This window comes from Theropithecus gelada, chromosome 6 (genome assembly GCF_003255815.1).
Source record: "Theropithecus gelada isolate Dixy chromosome 6, Tgel_1.0, whole genome shotgun sequence".
NCBI lineage: Eukaryota > Metazoa > Chordata > Mammalia > Primates > Cercopithecidae > Theropithecus > Theropithecus gelada.
In genome coordinates, this window is record NC_037673.1 from 62,069,285 (window position 1) to 62,097,151 (window position 27,867).

A 27,867-nucleotide genomic window follows, 5' to 3' on the forward strand; every position below is an offset into this window, starting at 1 on the left:
ACCATATTCAGAGCAATACAAATTAAACCACTATGAGATAACACCACTAGATTGACATTTAAGAAAAATGAAAAAACCAGATGTTAGCAAGGATGTAGAGAACCAGGACTGTCAAACACAAGTCACTAGTTGGAGTATAAAATGTGACAAGCAATTTGACAGTCTTTATAAAGTTGAACGTACATATTCTTTATGACCCATCATTTCCAGTTATTTATGATACCCAAGTTTTTATCAAAGATATGAAAACATTTATTCACAAAAAGATCTGCACATGTGCATCATAACAGTTCATAATAGCCAAACACTGGAAGCAACCCAAATTCACTTTAATAGGATAATGAGTAAACAATTATTGGAAATGTTTATGGAATGTGTTGGAAATGTTTATGGAGTATTGGTTAGTAATAAAAAGAAACAAACAACTGACACTACAGTAATTTCAGTGAATCTCAAAAATACTTTGTGTTGAATGAAGAAGCCTGACATTAAAAAGAAAGTAGTGTGTGATTCCATTTATTTGAATTGTTAGAAGTAGCAAAACTAATCTATGATGATAGAAAGCAGAACAGTGGTTGTGGGAGGGGGTGGTGGCAGTGGCAGGGAGGAGGGATGTTAGAGATTATGTGGAAAGTGGTACAAGGGAACTTTATGAGATGACAAAAAAAAAAAAAAACATTCTAGGAGGTTGGATTAGACAGGCATATCCATCTATCAAAACTTGTTGAACTATATACACTTGAGATACAGTTGATTACACTACAACTAAATTATATCTCAAAGGGAAAAAAGTTTTTTAAATGTTTCAAAGACAGCAAAGCCTGATTAAAATTCCAAAATATTAGAGAAGAAGAAACATTTCTAAATTCAATCTGTAAGGCAAGTATTACCCTGATACCAAACCTAGGCAAACACAGTATAAGAATTCGTAGTAGAATGGCAAATATGACTATAGTGATAGAAAGTAGATCTATCAGGAATGGTAGAGTATTTTCAGCATATTACTAAAAACTAAAAAGATCATTTGTATCAAGGTTTGTCTAAAGAAGGTACTATGTGTGCAGCAGCATTCTAGAAGCAGAATCAGATGATTTCTTAAGATCCTCTCCTATTATTTCCTATTAGGATTCTATTATTATTATTATGAGTGCTTATTATGTCTCAGGGGCTGTACTGAATCCTGTATGTTCATTTTTTTCATTCTTAGACCACTTCCAGAGGACATGAAAGTTTAAAATCTGATTGCTCTTTTGAAATAGTAGTATCAACTTTTTATTGTTGACAAAGTTAAAATATAACAATAGTAACAAGTGTTTATTTGGCGCATTCTTGTATACACTCTAATATGTTAACTCTTTAAACCTTCACAACAACCCTACAAGGTAGTTACTATTGTTAGACCCATTTTTAAATTGAGGAGTCACAGTCACAAGCTAAAAAGTGCCGGAACCAAAATTCCAACCCTGTAGTTTCACTTCAGATAACCATGCATTTAACTGCTATGCCATTCTTACCCATTACATTCTTAACCTTAACAAGTCCTTACAATTTAATAATGTTATTTATTTGCTGATATTTAAATGAATTAAAATATTAATGGAATAATTATAATATTTAATATGATACTAGATTTTTAAATATATTGAAACCCTCAATATGAATAAAATGCAAAAATTATTAGCATTTTAGTAAACAAAACACCAAACATCTCTATCTGTCTAAACAAAGCTTTTGCGTACCCAGACTGTTGGGGCTACATGCCTGTTACCCTATGAACTGCCCTTGGTTTGATTTCTAATCATACCACCATTGTGTGATAGATATCAAGATAAAGCTGAAATGCCAGGTCAGACTCCAGATTTTCTGGCTAGATTTTCAGTTTTACCTTTGGTTGTTTTGACCATGTTTTATAATGGGTACCTAGTCAACATAAGTACCTCATTAGGATCAACTCTGCCTTTTAATGCTGTTGATATAACGTCAGTCTTTCTGGCTTAAAATTTCTTATCAAATTTTTGAGTGAGTATTTTGCATATATAACAGTGTGTTTTAAAGTTATACTAGAAACACTTGCATTTCTTCATAACTTTAAGTACTTTAGTCTAACTCTTACATGCAGAGTTTGAAATATTAATGAATTTCATCAAAATATATAATTAGTTGATAAACTGTGAGTATTCTTGGTATGTTATCATCATACAAATAACTACACATTATAGTATAGTCCTGTTTCACTTATCTATTGCTGTGTAAAAATGACCCCAAACTCAGCAACTAAAACAAGCGGCTCATAATTTTTGCAGGTCAGGGATTTGGATAAGGTACAAATTGGATGGTTCATAATGTTCTGCAATATCTGGGACCTTAATTGGGGCTCCTCAAATGGTTAGGAGCTGCCTAGAATCCTCCATGGATGTTTCAACCCATAGGGTCATATGTCTCAAGCCTTGACTCTGCCTGTTGGACCAAGTCCTTAGTTCTCCATGTGTGGCTTTTCCATATGCTATCTTTAGTTGTTTCACAACATGGTGGTCTCAGGTTCTAAGAAGACATATTCCTAAAGTATCAGCTCTAATGTCCTAGCAGTTATCAAGTCTCTCTTTTTTTTTTTTTTCCCACTCACTACCATACTAATAGGGATCAAGCCTCTTCTTACATCAGAATTTTTTTGTGACCAAATTTTTTTCTGGTTATATATATATAACCAGTCTTCTCTATTATAGAGTTATGTTTTTCTTAGCAGGTATCTCATGGTCAGGCCTAGAGTCAATGTGGGAAGAGACTATACAAGGGTGTGAATCACTTATACACTTATGTGTAAGTAATGGTTCACTGGAAACCACCAGTGTACCAAAATAGTTGACTAAACATGCTTATCACACTTCTGTGTTCATATCAGGTATTCTGTACTTAGTGATTGATTTAAAAATCGAGGACATTGTTGTATATGCTTTTTCTATTTATGTGAATTGTTACATTTTGCCACATTAACCTTTAATATATGAATAAAGTTAAAACAATGAAGAGACTTGAGTAAGTACTGTTTCTAATGGATATCCTAGAACTGAGGTCCTTCTACGTGCTTCCATTAACAGCAATGTAATACCAGATCTCAACTGCCATTGTGCTGCCCTACATTATATTTCCATGTAATATTTGCATCTCTATAGGAATATAGGTTACTGAACTATCATTCTCATTATTTTCCAAAGAAATGTTCAATGTCATGCCATTTAAAGACTAAATATGATAATGATTTTAGTACAATGTCATTCTTCCAGTGTTACATAGATACATGTATTTATCCTGTGCCTCTTGGTATGAGGATTTAAAAATCCATTTTAGGGGAAAGTTTTATGTGCAGAGCACAGAGCCGCTAGATATCAAGTAGGTTTATGTAAATAGTGTATTGCTTCATGTTCTTGGTGCCATATAACAGAATCCTTTCTGCTCATCTAAGTCACAAATGAATATATCATAATGATATCAGCAAACCCACGGAATGTATGGGAAGGCTGAAGAGCCAGGCTGAGTCAGGATGCAAGGCACTGCCTACCTGACGATGTCACTACTAGGAATCTGCCTCCGCAGTTGCTGGCACAGCCCCACTGCGTATTTATGGACTCCATGCTACTATGGCCAGTGCAAATAATCTTTTATCTTATCAAAAATAATTTAGGCATATCAGGAAATAAAGATAATATACCCTTCCTCAAAAACAAACAAAACCCTAGAAGAAAACACTCATATACTTATCACTTGGATTTAACAATTATCGATAGTTTGCTCTATTTACTTTAAAATACTTCAACACAGAAAAAAATTACAGAAGTCATGTTTTACCACTAAAAATATGAATATGAATACCTTAAAATGGAAAAACTTATATAATGATAATAAAATTCATATATGTAATGAATTAATAATTCCCTAATAATCATCTAATACCCAGCCTATGTTCAAATTTTCCCAAGTGTTTGCAAAATGTTTTTTATAGCTTGTCTGTATATGTCCAGATCCAGTCAAGGTTTACATGTTGAATTTTTTTTAGTCTCTTTAGTTTTGCTTTAGACCATTCAAGCTACTTTAACAAAATACCATCAACTGGGTGGCTTATCAACAAGAAAATAGAATTTTCTTTCTCTCAGTTCTTGAGGCTGAGAAGTCCAAGATCAAGGCATTAGCAGATTTGGTGTCTCGTGAGGGCCTACTTCCTGGTTCATAGATGGCCATCCTCTCATTGTGTCCTCATGTGGTGGATGGGATGAGAAACCTTTCTGGGATTTTTTATAAGGGCACTAAACCCATTTGTAAGGGCTTTACTCTCATGACCTACTCACCTTCCAAAGCCCCCACCTCCAAATACCATCACATTGGGAATTAAGTTTCAACACATGAATATGGGAAGGACAAAAGCATCAGTATCTCCTACCCTTTTAATTTTTCTTATACCTTTGACTTGATGAAGTTGGGCTAGTTGTCCTGTATAGAATAACTCACATTCGGACTTGTTAGTTTTTTTTCTATGTAGCATCATGTAACTTATTCCTGTATCATCTATATTTTCGCTACCTGTAAGTTAGATTTAAAAGCTTGGTTCAGATTAAACATTCTTGGGATGGGTGATACTGTGATGGGTGACACTGCTTACAGTGTCAAATTAAGGGGTTGTATGATGTCTAGTTACTTCTCTGTTACTCAAGACTAATAAAATACATTCAGGTATTTTGTTTCTTTTCTCTCCCCCTCTCTTCTGCCCTCCCCTGCCCTCGCCACCTTTCCTCTCCCCTACACCCTCCCTTTCCCTGTGCTCCTCCCATCCCCTCCCCTCCTCTGCCCTCCTCTTGCTCTTCTTTACAACAGGATATCACTCTGTTGCCCAAGCCAGAATGCAGTGGTGTGATCATAGCTCACTGGATTCTTGAACTCCTGGGCTCAAGTGATCCTCCCAAGTCAGCCTCCTGAGTAGCTATGACTACAGGAATGCACCATCATACCTTGCTACTTTTTAAATTTTTTTGCCACTCTCACTATGTTGTCCAGGCTAGTCCCAAACTCCTGGCTTCAAGTGATCCTCCCACCTTGGCCTCCAAGAGTGCTGGGATTACAGGTGTGAGATACTGCATTCAGCCCTTCCTTAATTTAGAGTTATGCTTTTCTTAGCAGTTATTCTATGAAGTGATACTTTGATATCACAGGAATATATGGTTTCCCATCAATGCTTTATGTAAAAATTTTGCCATCCATTGGTGATTCTTGTCCTGAATCAGTTACTTCAGTAGGAGTTGCAAAATAATTATTTTCTGACGTTCCATTTGTATTTATTATCTTGCATTAATCTATAAAGAAAAACTTTCACTCATCAACTGAGGCTTTGATTATTTTGAGATACGCTTCCTGTAGAAAAGGTTGGATAATTCTTAATTTTTTTATTACCAATTTGTTATAGTGACAAGTGCGATAGTCACCTCTAAGGGTGGCAAATGAGGTTTTCTTATTTGTATATCTGGCTTTATCTTTTATGAGTATTATTTATGGCTCGTGGATTTTTATATTTTCAATATGATTACATAAATGACAGCCGTTATTCTTTTTGAAACTCAAATCATCTCAAATTTGGCCTCTTTTACTTTTCCAGTATTTCAAGATTTGGAGTCCTGGGCAAGAGCACCTCCTTGGCTCTGCTAAGGTCATATATGCATGCCCTGGCTGACAGGTGAATAAGATAAGATTTTTCTAGGTCATGGGTTTCTGAAGTGGGAGGCAGTTCTGCCTTCAAACTACCTTGGGATTCTTTTAAAATACAAAGGCTGTTTGGGTGCCGCTTGGCCCAAACAACAAATGCTCCCATTACAGTATTAGAGCCCCTGAATTTATATTTTCTAATATCTTCCTTTAGAACCCAAAAAGTTAATTTCCCAGATGTCACCTACCTGTATGTTAATATGTTTTATGGAATAATTAGTATTATTTGTTACAAATTTCTGAATTAGGATAAGTAGTATTTTTACTTATGTTATTTTTAATAGGTCTCAGGTATTGTGGACTAATCCTAATCCTTGGTTCACAATGCATTTTGTCATTAAGAAATACATTTTTAGAAAAATTTTAAATGACAAATAATAATTATGTATATTTATGGAGTACAATGTGAGGTTTTAATATATGTATATATTGTGGTATGATTAAATCAAGCTAATTAACATACCCATCACCTCATATCCTTATGTTTTATGGTGAGAACATTTGAAATTTACTCTCTTAGCAATTTTTACATATACAGTACATTATTATTAACCATGGTCATCGTGTTGTGCAGTAGATCTCAAAAATGTATGCTTCCTATATAATTGAAATGTTTATCAAAGAGAAATATGTTTAAAATTATTTTTGAAATAGTTATTCCACAAACATTTATTATGCATCAACTGTGTGTCTGGTACAAAATACAGTGCAACATACTAAGTGCATTAAAAAAAAAAAATCTTGGCCAGGCACGGTGGCTCACGTGAGCCTGTGATCCCAGCACTTTGGGAGGCTGAGGCGGGCGGATCACGAGGTTAGGAGATTGAGACCATTCTGGCTAGCACAGTGAAACCCCTCTCTACTAAAAATACAAAAAAAAAAAAAAAATTAGCCAGGCATGGTGGTGGGTGCCTGTGGTCCCAGCTACTCGGGAGGCTGAGGCAGGAGAATGGTGTGAACCCAGGAGGCGGAGCTTGCAGTGAGCCGAGATCATGCCACTGCACTCCCAGCCTGGGCGACAGAGCAAGACTGTCTCAAAAAAAAAAAAAAAAAAACAAACTTGGGGTAACACCAAGCATAGAAGAGTATTACTTTGTTTGGCTGAATAGACTACATTAACATTTACAGTGAGACAGGATGTGGCTCTGGTTGTTAAATATTCAGGGAATAAATAACCTCAGAAAGACTGTGATTTCATCAAACTCACCCAAGCAACTAGTGGAATGAGCCCAAATGGCCCACTTCTTAGTCTTTTTCTAAGAATTGTGTGTTTAGTTTTGGAAGAATTATTTCAAAGTTCCATAGTAGAAGTTAGTTAGTACTCACTTGTAAGTGTTCTGTGGTATAAATATATAAAGGGAAAGAAAGGATATTCGTGATATAGCATAGGATTTGATATAATTTTGCCTAATTTATATAGATTGGTATGACATAAACAAGGACTTTGGGAATGGATGTGATTGGAAATGATGATATCAAATAGGGGAATTTAAATGATTGGATCATTGGTTAATTTTGTTATTGGGATAACTTGAGAGTAAATTTGCCTGCCCTATTTTTAGAGGGAAGGTGGTTTAATTTTTGGTTTAAGGGCTAAATCTCTCAATATTTTTACTTTATAATGTTAAAGTTTTTGTTCATAAAGCTACACATTACTGGTAATTATTCTGGGCTCTAACAGCCAACAAATGAGTAAAGAAGAAGAGTCACGTTGGGCATATTTTTCAGGATGTGATGAATCTGTCTAGTCATATATATAAACATTATCTTCTTGAAATATTAATGTTAAAATAACAGTACATCTTGAATCATCTTTTAATGGCTCTGCTTATTTTGAAGTCTTCCAGCCACATCTGTCATATGTTGTGCCTAACAAGAAAATGAATCTGGTTTTAAAATGTTTGGAACTCAGAATAAGTCATTATAACCAAAGCACATTAGAAAGCCTTCGTTAAAATAGTTACAAATGTATATAACAGAGATTTTACATGTCACTGGAACTTGAGACCCCGTCTTTCAAGGAGATTTTTTAATTAGAGCCTTGGTTTTCATGTCTATAAAGCAGTTGATAAGCCCATGACCTGCTCACTCTCTGAGACTCCAGTTAGATTATATGTGTACACATACTTTGCTGATACAATTTGAACGTATGATTCAGAAACTAAAGCTGGTGATTTTCTCTCCAAATCATCACATTAACTTGTAGGACTCCCAGAAGTACAATTCCCAATTGGTAATGGACCAGAGAGATCACTGGTTGATTCTTTTCTAAGTATGGTATATAGTGCCTAGCAGGAAAAAAATACCAGAAATGTATTAGGCTATAAGAATAACTATATTGATGACTTATGTTTTACCTCAGGCTTAAGATGTGACAAAGCAGTACACTGTACTTCTCTAGTTTCTTAGGGTAGAAGGTTATGTTATTGATTTAAAAATCCTTCTTTTTTAACGTAGGCATTTACTTGCACATATAAATTTCCCTCTAAGTATAGCTGCATCCTGTAAGTTTTGGTATGTTGGGCTGTCATTTCATTCAACTCAAGAGTACCTTTATTTCCCTGTGAATTCTTCTTTGATCCATTGGTTGTTTAGGAATATGTTGTTAATTTCCACATATTTATGAATTTCCCAAATTTATCTCTGTTATTGACTTCTAATTTCATTCATATGGTTGGAGAACATACTTTGTATGATTTCAATCCTTTAAATATATTGAGGCTCATTTTATGTGTTAGAATATGGTCAATCTTGAGACCGTTTCATATGTATTTGAGAAGAATGTATATTCTGTTCTCATTGGCTAAAGTATTCTATATATTAGAGCCCACACCTTTGATCGCTCACTACAAGGTATGGGGAGGAATGTAGGAAAAATGTATGATACTTTTGCTTTGACATTTTCTACATAAATATGTGTAAACATTTCACAGACCTGAGGATTATGGATAAATATAATTTAGCAGCTCCTAGCAAAAAGGGAAGCAGTTTGGGTTAGTTTTAAGAATGTTCAAAAGAAAAGAGAATCAAGATTCGTTCAAACTCCCAACACTATTGTGGATATTCCTCCTTTTCACATATAAGGAAGCAACTTCAGGAAGTTTTGTATAAATTTTTCCAATGTCACACAGCTAGTGTGGTATTGAGCCAGGATGTGAACCCATATTCTGGTTGCAAAGCTTATGATCTTTCCATGCAGGACTTAGAAATAGGAGGATATAACTGATGCTTGCCTTTGGTATTATTATATTATTGTTGGTTTTACTGTATATTGATATATTGTGAAGTTTTATGATAGATATTACAGCGTGAATTTTTACTTTAACAAGAATAAGTTTCTATTTTATTGACACACTTTTCAAGTAGATGTTGAGGTCTCCTAATAAAGCAGTCAGTGCTTCGTTGTTAACTTATTCCTAACAACTAGCATAACGGAGTCAATCAGAATCTGAACCATGTGGTAAGACTGCAGTGAGTCTAAGTTTGTAGAGTGAGTCAGAGGTCCTGGCAAAGAAAGCCTTGTTAGGCATTAGGACAAGCCTCCTGTGAATTATAAGGAATTGCCTTGCAAATTGATGGAACATGAGAAAGTAATATCAGCCATAATATTCCAGCACTTTTTAAGAAGACCTGACCTCATGTGTGAAGTCTGAGCCATAGTCCACTGAAAGACATAGCAGACCCCACTTAGGGTACCTAAGCATAGTGAGAGTTGGAGATTACTTTTAATTCACAACATTAGGACTTATCTCTAACTCTAACATCTTCTTTCCCAGAGCTAGGAAGGCTCCTTAAAGGAAGAAGGGGAATATAACTTCAAGAGATACATCCAGAACCCATTTGTTGTTCATCTTTGTTGTGTTTGGGGGGGGAGGGGGAGGCTGGTGGTTGTTGTTGTTTATATTAGCTTTAGATACTGACATATCACATACCAGATTTATTTCCTTTTGAACTACAATAGTATTATACTACAGATTCTGAATAAATGTAAAATCAGAGTGGAGTACCAGCCGCAAAGCTAATAGCAATAATATTGAAAATTCATCAAGAAATTGCCAAGATTCTAGAAGACTACATTCCTCACCCAAAACATATTATCCCCATCTAACTCACGTATAAGAAAAGTCGTTCTGAAAACTCTGTGCTAACTGCAACAATGAAAGAACATTTAGCTTGTAAAGGGGCTCCTGTGTTCCTCTGGCCCCTGGAAAATACCTGAATTTGTTTATTATTGAATTTACCTGAAAGCAAAACTTTCTTTACTTAACTATTTCCCAGTTGCCTCTTAAGTTTTTAGTGTTTCTAATGATAAATATTGAAGTTTGATCAAATGTAAAGTAACTAATTCAGTTCATCTCCTGTTTGTTTTCAAAGCTAAGAAAATATTAATAAAGTCTCAGACTTACATACATAACATTGTTCTTGACTATTGGTTCTCAAAGTGTTGTCCCCAAAGCAGCTTCTCTTTCTCAAGGTGTAGGCCCCACCCCAAACCTACAGAATCAGAAACTCTAGGAGTAAAGACCAGCAATCTGTGTTTTAACAAGCCTTCAGGTAATTCTGATATCAGCTAAAGTTTTGGAATTACTGTTTATACTATATTCCATTGAAACTACTTTCAACCTGACCCTATTTTCTTAAGTGGTCTTCAAGTTCATATAGCCAATAAACCTTTTTTTTTTTTTTTGTATTTAGGGTGAAATGTATCAAGTTTTGTTTCCTCAGGTTTATTTTTTGTAGTTCTAGTTGTTGTATAGCATCTTTCAGGTAAGCTGAAGTGTTGCCTCATTGCCTTGCTCTTTCTTACCTTATTATCTTTGCATATCCCCTACCCTTTGTCAAATTTCCACACCATTGCCTCTCTTCAATTCCCCACCTGTAAAAATAACATCCCTTTAGAATTTGATGTGAGGATTCAATGAGAAGGTATATGTGGATATATACATACTTGGAACATTTTTGGAATAGAGAAAAAGAAAGCCATGTGAAAGTCTAATTAATTACTTTATCAATTATAATTTTTAATAAATTTACTTCATAAAAGAAAATTTTGGTTTATTCATAAAATTAAGGGCAAATACTGAAACTTGCCACATATCTCAGTTTGGTTTAATGAAGAGCAGTAGAGGTGTATGTAGGCCAGCTGTTCACCTTATTCTATAAAATGGTAGTTTTCATGCATGAAGCATGAATCAAACCTAAATTAAGAACCCACATAAATATAAATACAGCATCTTTTCCATTTGGGCTGAACTACTTTGGATTTCATATTAGCTAAATTAAAAATATGTTTTTATTAGGTGCAAGTAGTTTCCAAAGTGCTTTTCCTGGCTCACATCTTGTCGTTATTTTCTTGAAGGGTTGGTCTAACACAGTTCAAGCAAGTTTTCTGGTCCTGTTTGTCTGCCAGGTGGTAACGGAGTAGGAAACCCACAGAGAGGTTAAGTCTATGAAGCCTTATGGAAAAGAAAAACTGACCTTTTCTACAGCAGTGGCCTAGGAATGAGTCAGCTCTTGCATCCAGTCACTAGTGACTCTGAGAATGAAGCTTGTTTTCAGCTAAATGCCAATTAGGGTTTCAGAGGCAGAGTTTGTGCAGATTCAGGTAGAGCAAATCTTTAAGTCACTATAATATAGGTGAGAGTTTTTGCAAAAGTCAAGCAACACAGATGATGACCCCTGCTGTAGCTTGGTGTCTATTGTATTCAAAAAACTTTTATACCATATTATGTGTTTTATGTGTCTAGATGGCTAGAGAGAAAAGAAAACTTGATTTGGGATGTTTTTTTCCCCTTAAAGTAGGAGCTTTATTGTTACAGTTGGAAAAATTACAAAAACTTCCCTTTTCTCTCCTTACTGATTCCTTGCTTCCTTCTGCCTATCCCCTGCCCCCATGGCTCTTAGGATGGGGAAAAAAACTAAAAATTGAGAGTGAAAAGGTATTGTATTAATTCTCTAAAAACACCCTTTTAGTGGCATAGTGGCCATATGCAAGGGCTGAATCATTCCCAGAATAGAAGCATGTATCAGTGTAGTTCCCAAAATGTTTAATTTTGAGAGGTGAGATCAAATTTGAGCTAAATGTTTTTGTGTGATTTGGACTTGCAGTTTTATTAAATTCATACAGCCAGTTTATTCCTCATCATGGTTAATAAAATTGCAATGCAAATATTAAGAAACCTTTTTAAAAGTCTCAATGCTGTCTTTGTAGTTCTAGATGTATTACTTAGTACAAATTGAAATACACCCTATGATAAAATTTATTCTGCAAAAATAAAAAATCTATGTTGCATAAGCATTCAAATATGTCACGCTTTTTATTCTTGACTTAATATAGTCACTCCAAAATATTTGAGATTTTGCATGAGATCATGGTAGAAATCAAAATGTTTTAACAAGTGGATTCTTAAATTGGTAAAAAAAAAAAAAAAAAAAAAAAAAAATACATGGTGCATTAAGTGTCTTGAACACTGGAGTATTTTTATTTGATTAAATTTAACTTTATAATGATGATTTCTTTTAGTTTTAGAAATGAGCAGAGAAAGAATGGTGAATCATAATGTCTACCAAATTTGTTCAAGGAAAATTATTTGAAATATTCCCCTCAAAAAAGAAACTTATTTTTTTCTAAATAAAAATAAATTTTTCTTTATAACCAGAATAGTTTATAAAATCATTAAGTCATGTGATATTGCATTCTACAGAGCTAGCCATTGTTTTCATTTTGGTAAACTACCTTTCAAATCTTTGGTTTTGTTTGGTGGCATGTACACATATATTCACAAACATACAATTTTATATAAACTGAATAATTATTTGCTTTTATTATATTTATAAATAGTGTTGTCATGAACACCCATTACATTCTTCTTTTGTGCTTAACAAGGAGCTTGAGCACTTTGGGATTCTTATGATAAACGTATAGAATTGCTGAGTGGAAGGGTACACACATGTAGCATGATACATTTTGCCAGTGCTTGAGAGAACTGAATTATTTTTTCATACCCTTAAAAAAAATCCCATGATATTATAATAACAAAAAATTGCAGCTTTAGGCAATCTCAAAGAATGATTAGCACTACCAACAATTTAGTTTGGTTTAATGTATTTATTGAGTATTGAATGCTGATTTTATGTTAGATTTGGTGCTATTTATTGGAGTTGCAAAAGTGAAATGATACAGTTTTATTGGACTACTGGAGATTACAAAGAAAATAAACAGGCTGCTAAAATACAATATGATAAGCTTGATGGTAAGGATAATATAGGGAGCTTGTGCATCAGTATTGAGAGTTCAGAAAAGTCTTTATGGAGAACATGGCATGGAAGCTGAGATCTGAAGGATGATTATGAGTTATGAGCAGAAGGGAAGTGGAAGAGAGACGAGTGTTTTAGGTCATGAGGAATAGGTGTCAAAGATTATATTATACATTCTGAGAACTGACAGGATTTTAGGATGTGGGAATGCATGCAAAAAGAGAGGCAAGAGATAAAGATGGAGAATAAAGCAGAGCTGAGACCATGAAGAACCTTGCAGTCTTAAGGAGTTTGAACTTTGAGAATTAAGGGTCACTGTAGCATTGAAATGATGAGATCAAATTTCAGCTTTAAAATATTATTCTTGCTCTAGTTTGGGCAGGGACTTGCAGGCAAGCAAATCACAGAGCCCCAAGGTCAAAAAGATGTGATACACTTGATTTGGGCAGGCATCTGTACCAAAAGAGTCCAAGCTTGTCAATTAGACAAGGCAGTAAGAAAAGGCAAATTTTAAGGTCAGGTGAGCAAAAGCACAATTTGTCTGATGGCTCTTCTGTCTTGAAAAAGCAAGCAAAGTACTTTCTGGGAGACTTGGAAACTTCAACCTATGCAGTGAGGAAAGAGTCTGGATTTAGAATTTGATAAATGCATCGTAACAATAATATCATCATCAACATCATACTGTGTTGTTATTATCAGGAAGGCCACATTTAGGTATACTTGATTATAGACCTAAGGTAAGGATAAATATAGGGAGTTTGTGCATCAGTATTGAGAGTTCAGAAAAGTCTTTGCAGAGAACATGACATGGAAGCTGAGAGCTGAAGGATGATTTTGAGTTGTGAGGAGAAGGGAAGTGGAAGAGAGAGAAGTGTTTTAGGAGGAATAGGTGTGAGTCAAACAGAATGACTCATTTTAGGCCTTATTCTTGAATAGATGCTCATGATATATCTCTTGTCCATAACTGGTTCAGGACCCAGGTGGAATGGGCTTGCATGTAAAGGAGGCACTTCAGTGTCTGTACCTGCACTGGATGAGAGAGGCAGGGCCAAAAGTTCCTAAACGTTAAATGTGAAAAGCTTCAGTAATTCAAGAGGATCACTTATATATAGCTTCATTTGTGAAACACTTTGTACAGCTTTATGATGTCCTGGAAGCCATTTTATATAATTTTGATCCATGCTGATGAAAGTCTAGATGAATGCCAGAAAAACTTCTACCTCATTTTTTCTTAATCTATACCATATACTATATTTAAAATCATTTGTCCATATATTCATTTTTTTACATAACGTTGAAAGTGTTTTGATGTCGGTAAAGCAACTTTAACAAGGCAAGAACATTGTGGGAAATGGGAAATCTTAAAGAATTTACATACTTGTCTGTTACCAAGTATGGCCTTCACAAAAATGACCTCATCCTCTTTATATCCTGATCAACATCATTCTATCTGATGCTCTTATCTCAGTGATTTTTATTCTGTGTGCTATATTTTAGATGTCTATCTTCACAACAAAACTTCTCCTCTTCCCAAACCCCCACATCTCCCTCTGATGGGTCCCAGGATTAGTATTCTATACTCTTTCTCCCTTAGTGTATGCCTATATTTATTTAGCACCAACAACATATTGAGTCACAGTGTTGAATACTGTGATAAATGTGGTTCATTGATTTTTTTCCTAATGACTTCAGTTTTTTTATGAAAATAATGCCTACTCAGTATAAAAACTTAAGGCAATAGAGCAGAAAGAAAAGAAAATGGAAACCCAAAACAGCAACACACCTAAAAATATTCTGTGAACGCTGTTGCAAAAGGAATGCATAAGCTTTTTGTTTTGTTTTGTTTTGTTCACTTGGAAGCATTATTTTAAAAATAGTCAAAGAAAGCAAGCTTTTTTCCAAGGACAGTAAAGGTCAATCAATTAAAGGAAGTCTATTAATGTAATGTAGTATATTAACAGATTGAACAATAGTATTTCAATTTTTTAAATACATAAATTAAGTAACAAAACAACATTCCTTCTAATACAAATATTAAATATAATATAGGACTTCTCTGTGATAAATAGTAGTTCCTCTTCTAGACCAAAATTAAAAGTATTATAGCAATAGACCCTTCTCTCTTAAATTAAGATAGTATATATCTTCTTTTAAGAAATGTCTATTCCTATCCTTTGCCCATTTTTAAATAGGATTATTGGTTTTTTTATTGTTGAGTTGTTTGAATTGTTTGTATTTTCTGGATATTAGCTCCTTGTCAGATGAGTAGTATGCAAATATTTTTTCCCATTCAACAGGTTGTCTGTTCACCTTGTTGATTATTTCCTTTACTTTGCAGAAGCTTTTTAGTTTAATGTAGTCCCATTTGTCTATTTTTGTTTTAGTTGTTCTGTGATTTTGAGGTCTTAGATGTAAAAATCTTTGCCTAACCCAATGTCCTGAAGTGTTTTCCCTATGTTTTCTTTTAGTAGTTTTATAGTTTTAGGTCTTATGTTTAAGTCTTTAATCCATCTTGAGTTGATCTTTGTATATGGTTAGAGATAGGAGTCTAGTTTTATTCTTCTGCATGTTTTCCCAGCACTATTTCTGGAAGAGGGTATTCTTGTCCCAGTGTATGTTCTTGGTGTCTTTGTTGAAAATCAGTTGACTCTAAATATGTGTGATGATTCACATATTTTGTCAATTTATGGTATCTCATGTGTCATGAAGCTTTGCTCATTTAAAAATTCTTTTTTCTTGATATTTGACTGGGTTATTTCAAAAGATCTGTATTCAAGTTCTGAGGTTCTTTCTTCTGCTTGATCTAGTCTATTGTTGATTTTTTTTTTTTTTTTCTTTTTTTGAGACAGAGTCTCGCCCAGGCTGGAGTGCAGTGGCACCATCTCGGCTCACCGCAACCTCCACCTCCTGGGTTCAAGTGATTCTTCTGCCTCAGCCTCCTGAGTAGCTGGGATTACAGGCTCATGCCACCTTGCCTGGCTAATTTTTGTATTTTTGGTAGAGATAGGGCTTCACCATGTTGGACAGGCTGGTGTCGAACTCCTGACCTCATGATTCGCCTGCCTCAGCCTCCCAAAGTGCTGAGATTACAGGCATGAGCCACCACGCTCAGCCGATTCTTTTTTTTTGTTTGTTTTTTAGACAGTCTTGCCCTGTCACCCAGGATGGAGTGCAGTGGCACAATCTTGGCTCATTGCAACATTAGCCTCCCATGTTGAAGCGATTCTCCTGCCTCAGCCTCCTGAGTAGCTGGAGTTACAGAAACGCACCACCACACCTGTGATTGTTAAAATCTGCATTTATAGGTTACAGAGACCAGTAACTCAGAGTATACAAATATCAGTTCCAATGCTTATTCCTTTGGTTTTCAGTCCCCCTCCTCATTTCCCAAACCCTGGGTATTGCCCTTGATTTCTAGTGAGCTAAACATATGTATTTAAAGGTATTTTTTAGGCTGGGTTCGGTGACTCACACCTGTAATCCTAGCATTTTGGGAGGCCGAGGCAGATGGATCACGAGGCCAGGAGATTGAAACCATCCTGACTAACACGGTGAAACCCAGTCTCTACTAAAAATACAAAAAATTAGCCGGGCGTGGTGGTGGGCACCTGTAGTCCCAGCTACTCGGGAGACGGAGGCAGGAGAATGGCATGAACCCGGGAGGCGGAGGCTGCAGTGAGCCGAGATCACGCCACTGCACTCCAGCCTGGGCAACAGAGAGAGACTCCATCTCAAAAATAAATAAATAAATAAAAGTAAAGGTATTTTTAAAAAATGTACTCTATTCAGCACTTCTATGTGTTGGGTCGCAAGAGAGTTTTCAGGTTATCTAGTATACTGCCTTACTAGAAATGGAAATCTAATTTGTTTTTCATGTTGAATTAATATCATTTGTAAAGTTGGATTGTGAAATAGACATTTGGCTAAAGACCAGGTTTCTGCCACAGCAAATGTACTCCAATTCTGTGAAATCTTGGCTAAGCCAAGTTTTTGTTATGAAATAACATATTTGATTCTGAGATTTTTACTTGGTGCTTAGACAGAATAGCAATATCACCTACTAATATTATTGGCACTTTACGATTTTGTTTAAGATACACTGTTGTTTAGTGTGTTTTGAAAAAAAAGAATAAAATTTTCCAAGATTTGAAAGAGATCTTACAAAGATTAGGGGTAATCTGCATTAAACTTCTAATCTTTTCATTAAAAATACGTGTGATCTTTCATATGAAAGGAGTAAGATTGTAAGTTTAAAGGCTATATACAAATGCATTTATATTTCTCCTTTTCTTTCTAAATTACAATATATTTAAAGATACGGATATAGTCTTTCTATTCGTAAGTAGTGGTGTAGCAGATTATAAAGGACATGTAGAACATTAGCTCTCAGATTAAATGTTATCTTTTGATAGATACCTTTCAGGATCACTTAGACTAAAATAAGGTAGGTTCTCTGTTACCTTCCTCATACGTCCTCTAAGTATGTATGCAATTCTTTGTTGACTCGCTTATTCCTTACCTTTTCAACTAGGTTATAATGAAAAAACATAAGCAATTCACTTTCAAGCATTTAGTGACCAGAGTTAGGATATGGGAATTTTGTGATTTTTAGTTTTTTTTGAACTGTTACATTTCTCACTTTCATAGTATATATTTAATCTAAGCAGTGCCCTAAACACAAAAACTAATCAGTGTGCTTTTGAAATCTGTATCTCTATGGAAACAATGGAAAAACTTGCCTTTTTAATCTCTTGTTAAACTGAGATCTCATTTAATCAATAATAGATTATGTAAATAGCAAGAATAGTAATAGTGGTAGTGGTGGAGGTGAGAGCGATAATAATAAGGGAAGCAAATTTCTGTTTAGTGTTATCTTGGGCCAACTACTATGCTAAGTATGCTAAGTAATTTCCATAGAATCTTAGTTCTTTCTTACAACAACCTTATTGTTCTTTTCATTTCTAGGTCAGTGAACTGAGGCTTAGATTGGTTGTCCAATGCCATACTGCTAGTAATAGGTAGAACAGAGCTTCAAACACATGGTGGAGTTTTATTAACTTTTGTTAGATATTTGCATGATATAAGTATATATTTTCAAAATGTGTGTATAAACTACAGTATATTTTGGCACTTTTTGAAATATGGTAAACCTACATCTCTGCTACAGCTGATGATACTGTAAGTCTAAAAATTGTATGAAACATCTGCAATTTTAATACATATGATGGGCTTTTATTACAGCTATTTTATGATTTCATCAACAGCCAAGCTGTTGTTTCACTACAAACAGATTGGCTATCTTTGTGATTAAAGCAGCAGGCTAAAGACCATGAAGGGTTTACTGTTTGGTTTTCAATCATTTCCATGTGTTATGAATTCTTATCAGATATTGGGAAATAGCAGGCTTAAACTAACTGCAAGTGCTACATCTGTAGTCCAAGAGACAATAGTCTGTAATGGGCATGTGTTTAGCCATCAGCTTGTTTAACAAGGCCTCTAAGCAAGTTCCTTTACCGTCATATGTAAGAAACTAACACATATTCCATTTATATAGATTTAAGATCTCTTCAACAGCATGTCAGACACTCAGGTCTTGATAATCTGTATCAATTTTTAAAATGTGAATATTAGAGAAGATCAGTGCTTGACTTCATTACCCTTATATTAAAATAATATTTCTCATGACATAAGAAAAAATAATAGATATAACTAAAAGTTTTCCTAAGGCACGTTCCTAGAAACTGGAGAAAATGAGAAAAGCATCTGGGAAAAAGTAAGAACTAGACTGACAGTTATGCAAGATACTTGACATTGGCATTTTAAATCCTCAATCTCATGTTCAAAAGCTGCACAGTTAAAAAATAATTGCAGGATTTTTAAAAACTACTTCAATCAAGTAATATGAACAAACTTATAAAAATTGTAAATATACTGATATTGTAGTAATAAAAAGTTTCTTATGTAGCTATTTATTGATAATATCTCCTGTTATATAGAAAATATTCAGCTTAAATCCCTCTACTGGATATTTATTTAAAGAAAAGGAAATTGTTATATCAAAGGGATACCTATAACCCCATGTTTATTGCAGCACTATTCACAATAGCCAAGATGTGGAATCGACCTTAGAGTCCATCAGTGGACGAACGGAAAAAGAAGCTGTGGTGTACATACACAATGGAATATTACTTGGCCATAAAAGGATGAAATCCTGTCATTTGCAGCAACATGGATGGAACAAGAGGTCATTGTGTTAAGTGAAATAAGCCAAGCACAGAAAGACAATTATCGTATATTCTCAATCATATGTAGGAGCTGAAAACCTTGATCTCATAGAGGTAGAATGTAGGATGATAGATACCAGAGGCATATGGGTTTGTGTGCTGGTCAGGGGGGGCAGATGAAGAGAGATTGGGTAATGAGTATAAACAAACAGTTGAATAGAAAGAACAAGCTCCATGCTCAATAGCAGAGTAGGGTGACTATAGTTAACAATAATGGATTGTATATTTCAAAACAGCTAGAAGAGAGGACTTCAAATTTATACAACATTTAGAAATGTTAAGTACTTGAGGTGATAGATACCCTTAATAATCTGACTTTACCATTACATATGCTACAGCTGTAACAAAATATGACATGTAGCCCATAAAAATGTACAAATATTAGAAATCAATAAAAATTGTACATAAATAAAATATGCAGCTTAAAGGTAAGGTATGAGTCTAAAAGTACTTTTCACTTAGTAGGTGGTTAGCAGGTTAAGTGAAAACTGCATAAAGAATTAAGATGTCAGTGTCACATTGATAATTCTATTATTGACTTGCATAATTTTGAAAAATCTCTTACCATCTCTATACTTCAGCTTTTTTGTGTCTAGGATAAAGATGTCAACATTCAGCATCTCACTACTTCCTTAGATGTGAATGAAAACTAAGGGAATAATTTTAATTCGAAATGGGCTTTAAAATGCCAAATCGAAAGGAATTAAAATGATCTGCGAGGTATAACTTTTAATACTTATAATTTTGATTATGCATTTCAGAAACATTATATTTTGCCTTACTTAAACTATTTTTCTGTAATGATGAAACTGAGGCAAAGAAGGAGAATTAATTGCCTTTTCATGGCCAAATAATGATGTTTAGTCTAGGTCTTTTGGTAAATACATTTCTTCCCACGACCCCCACCCAAATACTTTGTCCAATCATTTGGAATGCTGTAAGTTGACATTAGTTTTAGATGAAGAAAACAACTCATCACTGGCATTAGAGTAGATATCTTTAACATAATAATTAGTATCATTTTATCATTAATTTTCACAGTTTTAATTCTAAATCTTGGAATATTACATGTCTTGAATATAGACACAATTTATAGATGTTTTGCATATTACATATATTGAATATAGACACAATTTATAGATGAGAAAACTGAGGATCAATGAGGTTAACAACTTTCCCCAAAGCTATACTCAAGTGCCACTTTTTCCATGAAGACTTAAAAGATGAGGAAGATTTTAGTAGACAGAAATAGGGTGAAAACACCATTTTAAGTAGTGGAAATGGCATGAACAAAGGAGTATGTGTACTGAATCTCAAAGTTTGCCAAGGTAATTATGACTAGTATGTTTTGACTGAAATTTAGAGTAACTGTAGAGGATATGTGGGGGATAAAGTTGAAAAAAAGTAGTTTGAAGTTAGGTCATGAGAGAGATTTAATTACTTAAGAAATTAGTGCATAATTCACTAGGATTTAGGGAGCTATGAAGATCATGGGAGTAGAACTTAAGATCTGGGATGTGTGTTATAAAATAAATGGAAGAAAAGTCAGACCAGAGGCACATAGATGAAGTAGGAGACTGTTGACCAAGTGAAGTCCTGATGGCCTAAACTAGATTGCTGTCACTAACCATAGAAAGGAAGAGACTTTTTAAAGGAAAAGGAAAAATGTAGTAAGTAAGGGAGTGATACTAGAAGGTGGGCGTCACAACCAGCATTGTGGTAGCTTTATCAGAAATAGAAAAAGAGGAATTAGTTGGTGTTCATTGAGGAGCCGACATTATCAATCTTTTTAAATGGTAAATTTGATGCATTTGTGGTATGTCTAGTGGAATTTTTCATCTGGCAGTTAGAAATGCCAATTTAATCTTGAAAGTGGAAATATGTAAAGAGCATAGGCTAATAATATTGATTTTATATGTTGGGTGCATTAAGACAGAGAGAATTGAAGTCCTGAGTGCAGGTGAAATTTACAGAGAGGAAAAGAAGGTTGAGAAGCATCTAATTTTGAGGAGCAGAAGGTAGAAAAGTAGAACCAGTGGAAGCAGAGAAAGAATATCAAAGAGGTAGGATAAGATCCTAAGTGTCCTAAGATCTCATGACGCTATATCTGAGATAGCAGAGGGGCAAAAAGGGGTAAGGTGTTCAACAAAGTTGGATGCTTTTCAAGGTCTAAGTTACAATCCAGCAGGAAGTCATTGAAATTTGTGATTAGGAGGTCATAAGTTACTTTTGAGAGAACCATTTAAGGAGTGTGTGGATTACTAGTAAGATGTTAAAATGGGTGGATAGTGGGTTAAATGAAGACACTAAGAGCAGTTGAGAAATTGGTTGCAAAAAAAAAAAAAATTGGAAAAGCCAAAGGTGTGGAAAAATTGAAGGAAAATATTGTGCATTTATACTTTACCCCAGATCCTTTTCCCAGCTCTATCTTTCATTACTAGTTACCTTGCCCCACCTTAAATTATTTTATGCAATAGCCAGATATCTTCATGTTTTAGCATGTACCCTGTTTTTCCATCTCTCTGTCTTGGTTTAGACACACCGCTTGGGTGCATCTTCATTCTGTCTGTAAATAGCTAATTCCTACTTACCTTTCACGTCCCAGTTCACATGCTTCCTCTGTGAGGCCATCTCTTATTTGTCCTGCAGTACTCTTTCCTTCACTGAATTTCAAAATGCTTCAGTTGTTTATTTGTCATGGAAGTTGCTGCTTTTTATTATGTACTGTTTTTATTATTGATGTACATGGCTTATATCCCTCTTTGGAATTGAGGCTCCTTGAAGTTTTTCTCAAGGTATCCATGAAACAACATGGAAAGAGCATAAACCTGGAGTTCAGATAGTCCCATTTTTTAATTTCTAGCTCTGTCACTTACTCACTATGTGACTTCTAAAAAGGTATTTATTTGATCTTCATAAACGTCAGCCTTTTTACCTATAAAATACCTATATCACAGCTCATTGAAAAGATTATTAAGTGATATAGGAGGTAACTGATTTAAAGAACCTAGCAAAGTGAGGTTCCCTTCGTTAATCATCTTGATTTCCGTGCCAGTACCCAGAATGTTACCATATAAATATTAAGTGCTCCAAAAATTGCTAAATGAATTAGTAATTTCTTTGCTATTACTAAATATATAAAGCTACTGTAATTTCTAGGCTGCTGATATTTTATTGGGTTTTTTTTTTTTTAAGAAATTCTTTTTTCCATTAAGGAGTAACTTATTGCAGATTTACTAGATAAAAAATATAGAAATATCTGGTGGAAAAATGCTGATATCATACAAACCATATTAAAATTCAAATGAAATATAATTGTGAGGAAAACAATTAATGGCTTAGAGTTAGTAACAGTTTATACAAGCCATTTCTTTTAGCATTTAAGCACAGACTAGGCTTTGAGGAGGCCAAGACAGTGCTTTCTGGACTCTAAAGTAAGCCCATAATTTGGCAGTATATGGTGACATATACTCCAAGCTTACAATTTTAATTCTTATTTTAATATATTTAAATATATTCTGATGCCAGTGGATAGGATGATATTCCAGAGAATGTAAGATTGGGAATCCTAAAATTAGACTGTGATCTAAAAATTGGTTTAAAAACTTGTACTTCGTTTCAATAGTTATAGATTCCACAGTACTAACAAATGGTGTTGCTTGAATAGTCTCAAAGATTTTTGGCAACATTGTAAATCTTCAATCACTTGAAATGTTTAGCATAATAAAGCAATTTTTAATAATCTGTATAGACCTACCCTTCTCTGTCTCACCTTGTCATTTTTGAGTTTTTATTCAACATTGCTCAGTTTGTATATTATATGGCTACATCAATAGTGTGTCTAAATCTTTGACTATTTAAGGATAGATTTTTAGAAGGAAGCATTATGCACTCATTGCCCTTTTAAGACAATGAACAAAGTTGTTTGCTGTATATAGTAGAGATAACATTCATTTATAATAAATAATGTAATAAAGAACTATGCCCATATGACAGACAGCTCTTAACAGTGGTGCTATTTTAAATAGATGACCTAAATCATAATAGCTACCATTTGTTGAACATGTCTTGTGTGCTTAATATTTTACATACCTTACCCCTAATTTATAGTTGAATAAACTGAGTCTCAGAGAAGTTAAGTAACTATTCTCAGGTTGCCTGGCTAATAAGTAATAGAGTTGGCTTTTAAATCAGTACTTTCTGCATCCAAAGTTAAGTCTTATAAGAGCTATGTTGTTCTCCCTCTACAAATAGTATCATAAACAGTATATACTTTCTTTACCTCATTCCTTATGTACTTCAAATTATTCTCGTAACTAGTTTGTCTACCCTAGAAATGCACCATTTCCTCTTCAACTCTCAAAATAATCTCTACCTCAAAGACCTTAGTCTTTGGAAAACATCATCTAAATGACTGAATTACTTACCAAATTGAAAACTATACAAAGTAGCATAATAAAAAGATAGTAATGTTTGGTGGAGTAAATGGAAGATGTGCTTGCTGTTCCTTGTGCAGCGGCTACCCAGTTCCATTTTTATGTCATGCCGAGTAAATATGGGATTTCTACAGTTGTGTTCATATAGCTTTAAGAAGTAGGAAGTAAGGCCGGGCGCGGTGGCTCAAGCCTGTAATCCCAGCACTTTGGGAGGCCGAGACGGGCGGATCACGAGGTCAGGAGATCGAGACCATCCTGGCTAACAGGGTGAAACCCCGTCTCTATTAAGAAATACAAAAAACTAGCCGGGCGAGGTGGCGGGCGCCTGTAGTCCCAGCTACTCGGGAGGCTGAGGCAGGAGAATGGCGTGAACCCGGGAGGCGGAGCTTGCAGTGAGCTGAGATCCGGCCACTGCACTCCAGCCTGGGCGACAGAGCGAGACTCCCTCTCAAAAAAAAAAAAAAAAAAAAGAAGTAGGAAGTAATTGTACTTACCTGAGAACACGTAATGAGAGCCTAAACTGGGTATTGATGGTTAGAGTCAAGAGGAGCTGTTATATGTGAGAGAGATTAGAAAATGGTGTACTTCAACACTGATTCAATGAAAGGAAAGGGAGAAGAGTCCAAGGGAAATTTAAAGTCTAGTCATTAGAAAGATTATTGTTCCATGATCAAATAGAGACTTCAGGAGAAGGAGCAAATTTGGGCAAGAAGGAGAGGATTTCAGGTTTGGACACAAAGAATTTGTAATTATGTTGAGATGTCCAGCCTGCTGTTTCTCTAGAGTTGAGTCCTTGAAATGAGTCTGGTCTCAATTGAGATTTGCTGTAAGTGTAAAATGCACACTGGATTTTGAAGACTTAGTACAAAAGAGAGTGTAGAATATCACATTAATATTCTTTATATTGGTTTCATGTTAATTGGTAATATTTTAGATATATTAAGTATGTAAAAATTAATGTTTCCTTTTAGTTTTTAAATCTGGCTACCAGGAAACTTAAAATTGTATGTGTATTAGTCTGTTCTTATGCTGCTAATAAAGACATACCCAAGACTGGGTAATTTATAAAGAAAAGAGGTTTAACTGACTCACAGTTCTGCATGGCTGGGGAGGCCTCAGGAAACTTACCATCATGGTGGAAGGCACCTCTTCACAGGCTGGCAGGAGAGAGAATGAGTGCCAGCAGGGGAAATACCAAATGCTTATAAAACCATCAGAATTCATGAGAACTCACTATCATGTGAACAGCATGGGAGAAACTGCCACCATGATCCAATCACTTTCCACCGGGTCCCTTCCACAACACGTGGGGATTACGAGAACTGCAATTCAAGATGAGATTTGGGTGGGGACACAGCCATACCATATCAGTATGTGTCTTACCTTAAATTTCTGAGTTAATATACACAGAAATTTGTAGAAGATAGCTAGAAATGCAGGACCATAATCAAGGCAAAACATCTACGTTTGGAAATAACCTATATAGGAGTGATAGTTGATGTTATGAGATTAGATTAAAATGCCAGTGTACAAAGTATAGAGATGAGAAAAATGTCAACAATTATAATATGGGAAGAAAAAGAGTAACCAGGAGAAGAATTGGAGATTCAAAATGCTAAAATGGTATATAAGCCTGACTGGGATAGAATTCCAAGAAGAAAGGAGAAGGAAGGAATAATTAACATCATTGAATGATAGAGGCCAAAAAGGAAGTGGAGGAATGAGAAAAGGCCATTGAATTTGGTTGATATAGAAGATATAGAAACAGTTTCAGTAGACTATAAGAGGGATAGATTGCAAGAGATTAAGAAGTTAGAGGTTAATAAAGCACACTGTATATGTAAACTATTCTTTCAAGAATGAAGTCCATTTGTGAAGATAATAATCACTTGGTTTGAGCTGAGTCCAGAGAAATTTGAGCATGTTTGTTTGCTGAATAAAAGGATCAGTGAAGTGAGAGTGCTTGAAATTGTAAAAGACAGAAGATAATTTCTAGAATAAGATCCTAGAGCACTGGATCCCAAACCTGAGTACATACTGGAATCACCTGGGGATCTTGTTACAAGGGCAAATTTCCAGGCAACATTCCACATCTAAGGTTATTACATTCCCTGGAGATTTGTCTCCCCCAACATGTTGCTAGCAAGTTCTTCCAGGTGATTATGATGTATCTACAGGACAAACAAGTCAAGGAAATTATGGGTGCTGATGAGGTCATCAGTGAAATGACTGGTCATAGCATCCAGTATAGATAGACAGCCAATTAGGGCTAGAATGGGGCTGATGGACCATGAACTACAGTTAAGGAATTGGCTTTCATTGTTATGGTAATACATGCAAGGTTTAGTAGGAATGAAAGGCTGAAAAAGTTAAAACATAATGGATTTTGATCACTGAGGGGACTTTCAGAATTCAGGATCTTGGAGGCCAAGCAGATGCAAAATGTGGTTGTGTGTGTCTGATGTGGAAAAAAGATGTAAAGAACTGAGTTACGTACATCATAAGGCCCAGCAGTTTGATAACTAATACATGGCAGTGGTAAAAAGGTATAGGATTTGGGATTAGTAAAAAGCACTAAAGGTTCAATCAGATATGTAATTATCTAGACTTCAGATTCCACTAAACCTTAGCTTGAATATCTTTGATAAACATTTTCAGAGTGGAGTGCCTGCTTGGATTCATAGCCTTTGAGTTTCCATGATTCACTCTAGATTTTGTTGAAAATACAGTGGGTACTTGACATTCATAGAGAATATATGCACAGTCTTGACTAGTCACAAGTAACCCTAAGGGTTTATGATAATGCGCAGTTAATAATTCTTTGCAAGGCATGAATTTGAATCTCCTGCCCTAAAACTGGCACGGAGAAGCAAGTCACTTAGCTAGTGCCTTGTAGTGAAGGTAACATTTACTTCTAAGTTTGTCTTTAACACATGATTATATTAATCATCAGACCTCACCCTGGTAGATTTAACTACCAGGAAATTAAAAGGAAATTATATGCCAAACTGTAGTATTAAATGAGTTAAAAACTTGGGTTTAAAAATCAAATGAGTTTTAAAAGTTTTTAGCGTGAAACCTAGCATGTAATAATTAATAAATGATAGTTACTGGTACCAGTTCAGGAATTCAGCCATTTTTGAAGCCAGATTTTTTGCATATGTCCATGCTTAATGAGTAATATTTTTATTAAAAATTTTGTTTTGATCCAGTATCTCCATAAGTTATTAAACTAAAACTAGAATGTTAAATTTGTTAATGAACTAGGAAGATAATGGGTCATTTATCACTTATGTTTGATAGGGGATATATTTTATAGTAATTCATACTGCTATTATGAAAAAATTAGAACTTTTAAAATCCTTTAAGTGTATTTCTATACCACAAGTATACATACACAGAAACAAAATAAATGAATTACATTATTCACTTTATTTTTCTTAGATGTGGTATACCAACGATTCTGTTTTTGCAAAACAACTTTTACTCTCAATATATTATATACTTACATAACTCTTTTTGCTTTATAGCGAAGAGCTCAGAAAAGAAGCAAGACAATTAAAACGGGAACTCTTAGCAGCAAAACAAAAAAAAGTAGAAAATGAAGCAAAACAAGCAGAAAAAAGAAGTGAAGGTAAGGGCATTCATCAGGCTTATTTTTTCACTTGATACTCCTCCTTCTCTGAATTTTCTTAGCTCCTCCCTGCTCTCTCCCATTTTCATCCCTTCCTTTCTCCTTTCCTTCTCATTTTCTCTTCCCTGTTTCTTTCCCTCCTTCTTGAGTTAGGGTGTGTGTATGTGTATGTGTGTGTATGTGTGTGTGTGTGTGTGTGTAAAATACTTTCTTTGAACTGTTAGCCAGTAAAATAAATTTCCACCCAGGAAATTTGTCTGAGAAGTAAATTCAGTGCAAATGGGATTGTAACTATTGTTTTTAAGTAAGATTCATGAAAACTAACAGAATACTTGAAATCTAGCAAAACTTAAAGGTTGCCATAGCATCTAACTGGATTAAAAGTACACAAGGGTGGAATGTTTATTTATATATATATATATATATATCATATTCTTTAAAACATTTTTGAAAAGTGTTTGAGCCCTATGTTTGGGACTTAGGTAAACATTTGTGTGTTGGTTTGAATAAT

The 27,867-nt window shown here is 34.7% G+C and overlaps 1 protein-coding gene across 4 annotated transcripts in view; it reads left to right on the plus strand.

Moving 5' to 3' along the window:
• Positions 1-27,867, plus strand: part of CWC27 (CWC27 spliceosome associated protein homolog) — a 256,746-nt gene that overhangs the window by 89,931 nt on the left and 138,948 nt on the right. For all 4 annotated transcript variants that reach the window (XM_025389139.1, XM_025389137.1, XM_025389140.1 and 1 more), the window contains exon 11: positions 27,253-27,356. In XM_025389139.1, coding sequence (XP_025244924.1) covers positions 27,253-27,356 — 104 coding nt within the window. The remainder of the gene's footprint in view (positions 1-27,252; positions 27,357-27,867) is intronic.